The sequence below is a fragment of the Citrus clementina genome, unplaced genomic scaffold (genome assembly GCF_000493195.1).
Source record: "Citrus clementina cultivar Clemenules unplaced genomic scaffold, Citrus_clementina_v1.0 scaffold_3, whole genome shotgun sequence".
NCBI lineage: Eukaryota > Viridiplantae > Streptophyta > Magnoliopsida > Sapindales > Rutaceae > Citrus > Citrus x clementina.
The window spans coordinates 1,912,668-1,924,902 of NW_006262339.1; the positions used below are offsets into that span (position 1 = coordinate 1,912,668).

Consider the following 12,235-nt stretch of genomic DNA (forward strand, 5'->3'; position numbering starts at 1 on the left):
TATATATACAAAAAATAATAATTATAAAACAGACATATCTACCAAAAATATTATATACTTATACTATTGAAGTTCTAATAAATAACATTATATATCAATAATATAAAATATACATGTCTACCAATATTTACACATTTATATTATTTAAGTTATAAATCTATTTAAAATTTGATAAATGGAACATCATGTATATATTTATCCTTCCGCTTCCCGGTCCCCCAACCCAAGAAGAAGAAGAAGAAGAGAGATGTCTAATATTTGAGTTTTAATGATGAGAACTTACAAATGAATTTAAAATAAAAAATATAATCGTATTATTAATCAGATAAATAGGTCAATAACTTTAATTGTAACCCGATATAAAAAAAAATTGTATTAATCTAGATCCGACCCAATTGTGTACAATTTGACAACCTATAACTATTTATTTATATTTATATTAGATAATCGAATCGCGTCAAATTTTACCAACCCTACTTATAAGAACATATATTCACTGAAAATTTTGGGGGGGGGGGGGGGAAAGAAAAATTTCACTTTGGTCTGTTCTCTTGTATGTATTTGACTTTGGCCCAAGAAATCTTATCTTTCTTTCATTAGGGCCCTAGCTCGTAGATAAGGCTATGTTCCTCTCGGTTGTTTTCACTTTTCAGTTAGGCCAGTATTACCTAAATGTAGGAGTTGGAATTTGAAGATCAAAAGGAAGAAGATGAAGAAATGTCTTTCGTTTTATTATCACAAATCTCATTCAGAAATGAGCTCAGCTCAGTATTTATAGTAGAATCTAATACTTGCTAAGCACGCTAATTATAACTAAGCAATCTAACTACTAAATAACAAAGTCTAATGTAACTAATTTCAACACAATTGATAAGTGCTGATTTGTTAACTAATTGCTGCATAATCCAGCTGCATGGGAATCTCTTCATAACAGTTTTGCCATCTGGAACTTTCCAACTTCTCACGTGCACCTTTCACTTTTACTCCTAGACTAGCTACTGGATTTACAACTAGCTTGATTCCAGCTGGCACTCCAACGTGTGTTGCATCAGGTTTAGCTTCATCAGCTAATTCAATAGTAGGTGCATTCAAGAATTCGTTTCCTTGTTTGGTATTCCAAACCACCTAAAATGCAGGACACAACCATTTTTTTAACCCTAAAATTAACAGATAAAGATAATTTTGGAATTGCTTCTGATCAACAAGAGACGAAAATATTCAATTGATCATGAAACGAAACATAAAAAAAAGTCAAAAACAATCAGATAATTAATAAATTAGTAGTATTCTTTAATAAAGACATGTCACACGCTTTCTTTTTCGCCTCTACATGCCAAGTCCACCCTTTTCTCATGAAACTTCACTGTTAACAAATGCTAATTGATTTACTCATAACAAAAAAAAAAAGAAGTTGATTGATTACGAACAGTGTAACATCAATGTGAGATCTGGACATAATACAAAGTAAATCAACAGGTACAAATTAGTGGAATAAACTTCCACAAAGAACCAGAGATTTCGGTTTAATTTCTCTGGTTAATTACGTGATGGAGTCATTTGGAAGGCTGTTGTCTAGAGTAAGTGATTCATTAGTCCGTACACAGTCACAAGAGCCATAATGAAAGAGCGATCGACATGAGGCTGCACCGATAATGTTAACACATCGTCTCCTAATAATACTCCCGATCCCGAACGGGACTGCTTCCTCATTCCCTCGGCAACAACAACTCCTCTTCCACACTCTATTATCTTGAATAATGCTGCTGATTTAGTGCGACCCGTAGCCGAGGCTGCTTCTAACTTTAACTTATAGCAGCTGGCTTCATTGTTAGATAAAAGGGTAATTTCACCTTTCTTCGTTACTTCAAAACTTGGTTTCTCTTTATTCAAGTTTGAACCATTATTCTCGCCTTTGTATCCCCTCCATAATCTTCCGAAAACCCGTACTCTCCGAAGTATGGTGAACAAGACGTTGCCTCGGAGATCCATTAGGTAAACTTCATTGCCGCCTTTGTTGTCGTAATTTTCTATACGATAAACAATCTCACCATTTTCGTTGAAAACGGTGCATCCATTGCCTTGCATCACAAGGGATTTCATCCATACGGTGAATGATTCTCTTTTTGAAGCAGCTTCAACACTTATTGGGAGAGGACGAACCTTGGCCATTTGAGTGATCAATAGAGCCTTGAAGACCTGAATAATGAATTGAGTTAATTAATTACTTGTATGTGCAAGAGAGAGATCACCTTGCTGATGTTTAAATACTTCATGCCTTGTGTTACTTTCTGAAGGCCCCATAATTTAATTGGGAATAAAGGAACTTGAACTCTTTTATTGAAGTTTCTTGAGAACAGATTCCATCACGTTTATGGTATGCATTTAAAATATGGCTATATACATAGAATATGTATGTGCGAATTCAGAATAGTTTAGATATCATAAGTATTTATACATATTTAACATATTATTTTCTTTAATTTAAAATTTTTTGGAATACTGTACTTATCTTTCATTAATTAGATGATATTAATGACCAAGGGAATACAAACTTTCATTATTGTGTAGATTTGATTAAGTTACTTGATTATAATCCTTCAACCCGCCTATAAATTAATTATTATATATTATGGTAAAAAGGGTGAACTTCAATTTGTCCCAACTTAAACTTATAATCTTTAATTTATTATAAAAATATGAAAACGACCCCCATTTACTAATAAGAAAACAAAAAGAATTTCATCAACTTGTCCCCCATTTTTCCTTATCTTCTCAATGAAAATTGAGTTAATTAAAATTTTTAAATTTTGAAAAGTAAATTGAAGATTTTTATTGTATCTTGAAAATGAATTGAAATTTACCGTGTTGTAACTAAAATTATTACTTCAATTTCCACGCATTAAAATATTTTATTAATTTAATTATTTATAATTATTTTTTTGAATGATAATTTATAATAATGACTAGTGGCGAGAGTGATGATTTATCATAATGACTAGTGGCAAGTTCTGGATTGATCCAATTAAATTAACTTCTTGATCAATTGACAATATGAAAACTGAAGATATTTGCAGAGTCGTCCTCGTTCCTTTTGTAGGACTAGGATACTTGACTAATACTGATTTAGCTAATGTGTTGAATTGATTTGGCCACTGTGTTGACCAAACATTAAGATATGGGACTTTTATGCTTGTCTTAACTAAGGTGAGTTGTCTTGCCCAAGACGTGGAGACTTCGCAGTCGAATCTGACGCTCAACTTAATTTACCACTGACTATAAATATTATAATATAAATCAAAATTTTTATAATTTTATAATAAGGAAGTCCTTTATTTTAAATAAAATAAAGGATAAATTAAAAAAAAAACACACACATATATATATTATTATACAATGTCTTTTAATGTGTATTGACATGTGTGTATGTTTAGAGAGAGAGAGAGAGAGAGAGAGTTATTCTTTATTGAAAAAATCTTCACTTCATTATAGTAAGGATACTATTAAAATTTAAAAAAATACAGATTTAAATATGTTAGAAATTATATTTTAATTATTTACTAGTCTAATATTTTTTTTATTTTAATGGAATCGATCCACACAAAAATGCCCTTATTAGAAAAGTACTCAGTATATATATGTAAGTAATTGGCCTTTACTAGAATAACATTTGGCCCCTGGTTATTTATCCTTTTTTATTTTTTCAGTCCACGGTTAAGAAATGCTAATTGATTTAAAAAAAAAAAAAAAAAAGAACTTACAGATGTACTTGGTTGATCATGAACATTGTCAGATCAGTGTATGACAGTCACACTGGATTTGGATATAATACAAGTAAAAAATGAAATATAATTCCACGAAGTAAAGACCCCTAAGATTTTGGTTTAGTTTCCTAGTTAAATGGTGTTAAATGAAGGAAAAGAAAATCGCTTCTTGACCATGTTCATGGCCTTCATTTTGTGACAGAGTAGCTTATCGAAATTATAAATACGATCAACTATATTTCTTTGAATACAGTTCATGGTCCACTGCCTTGCGTCACAAGGGATTTCATTTCATCCATATGGGAGAGGATGAGCCTTCGCTAGTTTGAGTGAGTGATCAGGCGATGTTTGCTTTAAGAAGAAAGAGAGAGAGAGAGAGAGAGAGCTCTATTCGCCCTTGAAGACTTGTTTGAACCCAGATGTAAATATACTTGTTGCAACAGAGTTAGAGACCGTGGATATGTGTTTAAATTAGCTAATGATGCTTACTTAGTTTATATACATTGGGAACAACTTCTCAAGTACTCTTTGTGTATATTTTAAGTTATTTTTCAAAAATAAGATTCCATCGCGTTATTTATGGTATTCGTTCATTACATATAAAAGATTGCTTTCTAATTTTACATTTTCTTTTTCTTTTTCTTTCAATTCTGCAGGGTTTTGAAATCTTCTGGTCATCCTAAATCTGTGTTTGTACTGAAAAGTTAAGCTAGCTAACGAATTAAGAATTAACTTGAAATTACAATTACAAAAGCATTTGATATTTCATGAGCATTGTACTAATCGCATCGTTCTATGATTGCAATATATATCTATATATATAGATATATGTATTTAGATATAGATATATATAAGGAATATATGATCAGGTACAAATGGTTTCAGTCCCATAAAAAACCTCTGATTTTCGTATATATTCCTTTGTTAATTAGAAGGTGTTAGATTGGGGGGAAAAGGAAAAAAAAAAGAGAGAGAAAGAAAACAGATCATCATGCTTGAATATGTTCTTGGTCCTCACTTCAAGCTAGCGAGGCAGCTAGCCGAGCATCTATGGAGTCATTTCGAAGGCTGTTTACAATCTGTGACGCATCAACCCATACACAGTTACAAGAGCCATAATGAAAGAATGATCGACTTGGGGCTCTACCACTAAGGTTAACACATCATCTCCTAGTAATACTCCTGAATTAGATGATTGCTTTCTTCTTGCCTCTGCAACGACATCTCCCCTACTGCAGTCTACTATCTTGAATGCTGATTTGCCAGCTTCTAATTTATAGCAACTAGTTTCGGCATTACTAGACGAAGACAAAAGGGTAATCTGACCCTTCTTAGATACTTGAAATCTTGGCCTCTCTTTGTTCAATTTGTCGCCGTTATCCCCTCTATAACCCTTCCATCCTCCGAAAAGCCATACTTTGCGGAGAATTGTGAAGAGAACTTTGCCTCGAAGATCCATTAGATAAACTTCATTACTGCCTCTGTTATCATAATTATCTATTCGATAAGCAATCTCACCATTTTCATTGAAAACGGTGCATCCATTGCCTTGCATCACAAGGGATTTCATCCATATTGTGAATGATTCCCTTTTTGAAGTGACATATTCAGCAACTTCGACTATTGGGAGGGGATGAACCTTAGCCATTTGAATCGTTATAAGATGATTGCTTTGAGAGTAAAGAGAAAGCGACTATTAATATGAGAGTTGGTGGTGTAAGAGTGATCCCTGTTTAAATAGTTAATTTAATGACCATGTGTTTATACTTTAGTAAGGCCAGAAAACGGGAAGAAACTTCAAATCTTTGATACAACTTTGGTATTATAAAGATTCCACATCACGTTTTTCGTATGCGTATGTAGGGCTATGTACACGTATTTCTGCTTTACTTAGATAAGTATGCTGAGATCGATGCTTTTCTACATTTTTTTTTTGGGTTTCAATGAATCAAGTGCAAAATAAAACAAAGTATTGGGTAGTGAGGATATCGTTTGACGGCATCAATGACATATATAGCAACCTGCATTATTGTGTGGATTTGAATAATTGCTTAAATCATTAATCATGTATATTCTTCTACGCTTGAACTTCAACCAATACATTTTTAAATGGAACTTTACAAAACTTCGAGTTTCATGTTTTCAATAATTTAATCGAATGTTTATCGTTCATTTGAATGATACCCAATGGAAGGCCAATAACATAGCCGGTGGCCGTCCTTTGAATAGTGGGTTTGTTTATTAGTAATCTCTAGATATTGCATCACTTTGTGTAAGCTTCTTTTTTCTCCCTTAATTAATTTTGCAGAGTTAATTGGCTTATGTTGACCACAATCAAAAAGGTCAAAAGTGAAAACTCTTCAGCTGGTCGTGACCTAGACAACGTGGGGACTTTAATTTAAAATCTGACACCCAGCTTAGCTGCCATGGATTAAAGAATTATATCAAACTAGTCTTTGAAATATGAAAACGATCTCAATGTTATACACTTGCTTGTACTTGTCTCCTTTCTAATCGTAATATTTTTCTCGGTGAGATGCTCCAGGTGTGTATATATGCAATTTCGGTGCATTTAATCGGTTAAGGGATAATAATTTTAATCCGATCTCATTGATTAAGTAGAGAGCACCTCGTCACACTATTTTTAAGTTCTGATCTAACAATTCGTATTAATTCTTTAAAAGTATATTCAATGGTCAGGTTTTAAGATGAGAATTCTCACATGAGAGTGACAGACTTATAATTAAGAATACATATATGTAATGAAGATATAAAAATGAATAAATATTTTCTACTTTAATTATCAGACTAGCCATAAGGACTAAGGTTGTGGCTTGATTTTTTTTTTCCCATTTATCTGTAATAATCTTTTTTATGGAAAACCTCTTGCTAAAGCTGTACAAAATGCCAAATTGGCCCCAAACTCATGTACTGTATGTTGTGGCAATTTGGGCTGATGGAAGTCTGTTGTGTGGTGTACCATGGTTCTTGCTGCTAACGTGAATCTTGTCAATTAAGAGCTATAACACCCCAACCTTGAAACTACATTTTAATTTTGCAAATAAAAATGCAAACATTCTAACTTTTTTAATTCTTAAAAATTTATAAGTCAAAACATTAATTGTAGTTTCAGGATTGGTGTGGGATTTAAGGGGGATGTATATCATTATTCCACATACGATGCAATCTAGTTTTAAGTTTGTATCATGCATCCGAAACTTTGAATCAAATAAATCATATTCATTAGTAATTTTAAAGAGTAATTGAATACCAATACAAGATAATGGTAACAATGCTTTTGGATCGTTGATTAATTGAAAAAGTACTAAAGCAGGGATCTAGGTAACTAATATGGATAATTAGTCAAATAAAATGATATTTTTGTAAAATATTAGGGGCTTCTCCAAAGTTCCCCACAAGAAAGTAGGGGGAAAAAATCCACTAAGGAAAAAGGAAAATTTGACTGAAATTGGTTGGGTTTGTCAACATATTAATTATCACATGTATAATAAAAACATATGCAGGGTGCGGAAGAATATACATACATAAACTCATTAATTAACGAGTTGCTTAAGAGGTTCAAGTGTGTGAACCTGTGAACTATTCTTGTACTTTTTGACTTATTATCTATAATTTCTGATGTAAGATAAGTAGGTATATATGATCTTAGATGGGCATCATTTCCATTAGTTCAACACCGCTTAGTTTAATTTGTATTCCTTTAAATTAATAATGGTTTTTCTGTCAAGTAAGAAAGTAGCGTTGAATATATATATCTTATTCAAAACACCAAGATAATTTAATTTAATAATTAATTAATTTGAACTATTCTATTTTGTTAAGGTAATCAAGTGATCAATGATTCAAAACTATTTATACAAGCAAAATTTAGTTACCATCACTTATCTGAATAAAAATAAGACGAGTATAATTGTCTCATTATGTATTCTCGTAATAAACATTGATTATCTCCAGTCATATGCTTACGTAGGAAAATATTTTACACCATTTTTTAAGCAAAAAATTATTTTGGTTTCGCAATCAGAATTATGCAATATTTAGTTTTGGGAGGGGGAAGGATTAGTGAATCAAGGTGCACGTGGACCGACCAGGCTTGGTTTTTTCTTGTTTGGGAACCAACTAACATGTAAATGGGGAGGAACGATTTTCATGTGATGCACACATAATACATCTCCTGGAATATATGCTTCTATGGCGGACCAGATTTTGCACATCTCTAGAAGATAAAAGCAGCTTTTTTGGACTGACCATTCTTCATTCTTCAAGTTTGGTGAGCTTCCAGATTATCACACACACACATATATATTAGTAATTTTTTGGTATGAAATTTTAAAATCTGGAAAAATTCTAAAACTATGACAAATATCCCTTCCCATGCTTGTAGTTAGAGAATATGCTAACTTTTTTTTTTTGGAAAAAAATATTTTAGCATAAATCTTGCCTGTATTAAACTTAGCTTAAATTTCTGAGCCGGTACTGTTCTGGAACCCCCAAACTATGTTAAGCAGGTATTTATGCTGTTAATTATTAAGTAGATATTTTCCTATGAGCACTCAACTCTAATAATCAAGGGAAGAGTTTTCAGCGCCGGGCCAATGACCTAGGTTTAATGGCTACGTTTGTATAAAATACCATGAGAATATATGCCTGTGGTATATATTATATGAAGAATGCATGTGCAGAATTTGAGCATCTTCAGTTACTTTAATGAATCATCATCAACCTTCATTAGTTACTGCAAAAATTCATATTCTCAATATATACAAAATCACGAAAACATAAGTAGTAAGCTTAAGCACGCAAAAAATACCTGGTACGTTCTCTAAAGAATTATTCTGCTGCAGTTCAATTCAAGCTGTAGCCCGCAAAAAATGCGAAAGAATTGTAAGCACATGCTAGCGCGATTAATTCTTCTCAATTTATTTATTCTCTCTCTTTTTTTTTTTCTTTTTTTTTTATATACCTACTCTCCATTAGGGCTAAAAAAACTCACTGTAAGATACGAAGAGAAAATATTGCATATAATCAAAAGAAGCCCGAATCTTCCTAGAGAGAATATTATCATTTACAATCGACGGTTGATCAATCCGTAGACAGTCACAAGAGCTACGATGAACGAATGATCGACATGCGGTTCCACTCTCAAAGTCAATACATCTTCTCCGAAAGAAATTCCTGAAGATGATTGCTTTTGATTTACCTGCTTGAAGTTGTTCAAAATCATAAATGAATTAATTTCAATTAATATCAAATGAATTAATTACCCCAAAATGATAGAACATACAAGTTGTTAAACCCAAAGGCTTAATTATTAAATTAATATTACCTCTGCAATAATATCTCCATTGATATTGTTCATGACTATCCTGAATGCCGGTTTACGAGCTGATTTCTTCAGTATCCAATATCTATCACGCGCTACGGTGACTTGACAAGCTAAGTTTCCCATAAGAAACCTGCAACAGTATTTCTTTACTTGAAACCATGGCTTCTCCTTGTTTAAGCTACCAGTACTGCTCCATCTATACCCGTCCCACCTTCCAAATGCTAGTGCGCGTTTCTGCAACAATATTTAAAACAAAAAAAAAAATCAATAATAAATCATCACTGCACTAGATAGGGGAAAAAAAATGAAAGTATATACTGATGATGATCAATTTAATGAATTAATGATTACCCTTCTTCGTATGGTGAAGAGAACTTTGCCGCGGAGATCCATGAGATATACTTCTTTAGTGCACTTGTTGTCATAATTTTCGACGCGATAAACGATCTCACCATTCGAATTGAAGACAGTGCAACCATTTGAATGGCACACGAGAGATTTCATCCATACTGTGAATGTTTCTTGTTTTGAAGTCATATAACCAGGAGAACAGATGGGAACTTAATTTGTAATTAGGATAAATCTTATTCTTAGCCATTCAAAAGCTATGAACGAATTTAATGAATCTTAGTTTTGCGTATTGAATAGTCATCTGCGACAGCTGGTTTATGTTCCTACAGATATGGTGTACGACCAATTGAGTGATTAAAATATCATGCAATGTCAGCGTCATGCAGTCCAATATATATAAATAAACTAAATAAATTAATAAAGCTTCCGGAATATTAAGTTTGATTATAATAAAATCATCCGAATTTCACCTGGATGTTTATAATTGGGTTCATTTTGGGACCACCTTTATGTTGTGAGAAGACGCAGGGTCAACTGAAGAGGGAGTTTCATTAATATGTACACACACACACACACACACACATACAAGATTACATTATTTAAACGTGATTAAATTTTATTACATGTTAAGTGATAATAATGTGCAACTTTATTTTCAACCAAAAAAAAAAGAAAAGTGAATGTATTAATTAATAATTGGAGGGAGTTGATCATGTCATAAAGAGGGAAGGCTTTGCTAATTGTGTTGTCTACTTGTGTTTATCTGGTACTGCTTGTAATTTTACAGTAACAGTCATCGATATAATATATTTTTTCTAATTAATCTGATTATTGCATGCTTTATTACTCAGTTGCGTGCAGCCAAACTGATCTTAGCTAGCTAGGTTAAATTTAATTAATTAATTAAGTAAGAACGTAAGCAAATGTGTTAATTCGTAGGTTCCAAGTTTAGATATAAAGGCACAGAAACGTTAAACTTCAAAAATTATCGAAGCATGCATTTGTGATGTGAACTTTAATTTTTACTTTCATTTCATGCATTACGTGGCATATTATCTAGATTTTCCAAATTAATTTATTTCCATTCAAATGTTTTAAATATTTTTGATATTATTCAAAACTGAATATTAAAATAATTTCAAAGAAAATAAAGAGAATAAGAGGAGTCGTATAAAAACATTAAGACTCAGCCTGAATCTCCTGAACATCAATTTAATTTTGTTTATAAAATTAAAAATGTTCGTGTAGCTCGAAGAATTTGAATGGTATCGATACCTATTTACTTCAAACAATTGACTTCTTGGAAATAACTGTGAAGACCAATTGATAGAAATTATGATTAGAATAAAACAATTAGTCTGTGCATGATCTTGGTGCTTTAACCAAATATTGAGTAGAGATCACGTTTGATTAATATCCAAATTGAAACTAGCTAAGATAGTTATGGACCGTTTTGAGTCATTGGCTCGATATTTGGATTAATCAAGCAATTAGCTTGCTAAATTAATTAGTAGGTCAATCAAGAGGGTGTCAACATTGCCGTTCTACTCTATATATATATATAACTTTAAATCATCAAAATAAAACCATGCCATTCTGTTATATATATATAACATTAAATCATCAATCATGCGCTCATTGATGTGATGGCTAATATATTTAGCTCAAAAATTAGAGTATAAATTAGACTTTTATTAAATGCTCCCGTTAATAAAAATTCTTGTATTTTATTGAATCGTATTTGTCAGCAAAAATTTTATTTGAAACGACATTCTCCAGTAAAACTACATCCTGAACCTCTTTCACACAAGCATCTATTTGTCATTAAACACGACAATCAAACTGCTAAAAGCGCATTTGAAATTGAGTTTGGACAGCTATATATTAAAAGTTACAGTAGTAAAATATTTGGTAAATACTAACTATTGTAACTTGAAATGTATGTTGATATAATTTTTCACTTATATAATGGAAAATTTATTATATCTTAAATAATTTTATCAAAATTATTATTTAAAATTTATATTTACTATATATTACTAACTTTTGTTTCATAATTATATTTTTTTTCCCATAGCAGCTGTAGCTTAAAAGTTACAGCATCTCAATCCCAAACGCACCCTAAAAATCATCGAGATGAGAAAATCGAAGCCAAAAGTAATGAAATAATATTGCTTAATGGTCTTATGCTGAGGAGGAATCCTACTAATAACGTGGTGGTGCAAACATTACTTCAGCAGTATTCATATTAATTATACATGAACTTGATTTAATATTAATTCGCTACAAAATGACTTATGACTCATCTCCTTTTTCAATCACAAGGATAAGATAGATCAACATTGTCATCTCTTGCTCTTCTAATTTGCCCTAACTCTATATATTTTTAACTTGTTGGCAAACAGAAATTAAACCTAAACCTAATCTCGGTGTTTGCAACAGTAGGTTTCCTTCCACGAAATGACAAAGGTTGGCACTCCTTGTTGTTGGAAAATGATTATGAGTATTATTTATTCATCTTTTCTCCAATCCTAATGCAGGACTCCCTTAGTCTCTTTCAGAATCATTGGCTAAATTGTGGTCATTTAGATTAAAGTATGAATTTTTGTTACTCACACGCATTTAGATTAAAGATACAAATATATATTTGCAAAACTTGGAATATTAATTTTTCAGAGAGAATCATCTACAACCTCGTTAATTAGATGTGACAGGCTTATAAGTTTCCGGTTAGAAAATTTTAATTTTTTTAATTCCACTCAAAAGTGGTGAAGGC

The 12,235-nt window shown here is 31.8% G+C and overlaps 3 protein-coding genes across 3 annotated transcripts; all 3 read right to left on the reverse strand.

The window, feature by feature from the left end:
• Nucleotides 1–1,572: 1,572 nt before the first annotated feature.
• LOC18048281 (protein LURP-one-related 4) lies at nucleotides 1,573–2,198 on the reverse strand. Its single transcript, XM_006439499.2, has one exon. It carries the CDS (start codon nucleotides 2,167–2,169, stop codon nucleotides 1,573–1,575), a length of 597 nt encoding a protein of 198 aa, XP_006439562.1. The 5' UTR covers nucleotides 2,170–2,198.
• Nucleotides 2,199–4,763: 2,565 nt separating this feature from the next.
• On the reverse strand, nucleotides 4,764–5,445 carry LOC18048282 (protein LURP-one-related 4). The gene has a single exon (XM_006439500.2). It carries the CDS (start codon nucleotides 5,407–5,409, stop codon nucleotides 4,834–4,836), a length of 576 nt encoding a protein of 191 aa, XP_006439563.1. The 5' UTR covers nucleotides 5,410–5,445; the 3' UTR covers nucleotides 4,764–4,833.
• A 3,371-nt stretch (nucleotides 5,446–8,816) lies between these two features.
• On the reverse strand, nucleotides 8,817–9,648 carry LOC18048283 (protein LURP-one-related 4). The gene is made up of 3 exons (XM_006439501.2): nucleotides 9,460–9,648; nucleotides 9,109–9,342; nucleotides 8,817–8,982 (listed from the first exon to the last, which is right to left on the reverse strand). The coding sequence occupies exons 1-3, from the start codon at nucleotides 9,643–9,645 to the stop codon at nucleotides 8,848–8,850; spliced, it is 555 nt and encodes a 184-aa protein (XP_006439564.1). The 5' UTR covers nucleotides 9,646–9,648; the 3' UTR covers nucleotides 8,817–8,847.
• Nucleotides 9,649–12,235: the final 2,587 nt, after the last annotated feature.

What these genes read in the sequence shown, in the direction of transcription:
- LOC18048283 (XM_006439501.2), bottom strand. Translation starts at nt 9,645, where the DNA reads ATGACTTCAAAACAAGAAACATTCACAGTATGGATGAAATCTCTCGTG. An exon ending in TCTTCACCATACGAAGAAGG is followed by an intron (nt 9,343 to 9,459) that starts GTAATCATTAAT and finishes ATATTGTTGCAG; the next exon opens with AAACGCGCACTAGCATTTGG. An exon ending in ATGGAGATATTATTGCAGAG is followed by an intron (nt 8,983 to 9,108) that starts GTAATATTAATT and finishes AACTTCAAGCAG; the next exon opens with GTAAATCAAAAGCAATCATC.
- LOC18048281 (XM_006439499.2), bottom strand. Translation starts at nt 2,169, where the DNA reads ATGGCCAAGGTTCGTCCTCTCCCAATAAGTGTTGAAGCTGCTTCAAAA.
- LOC18048282 (XM_006439500.2), bottom strand. Translation starts at nt 5,409, where the DNA reads ATGGCTAAGGTTCATCCCCTCCCAATAGTCGAAGTTGCTGAATATGTC.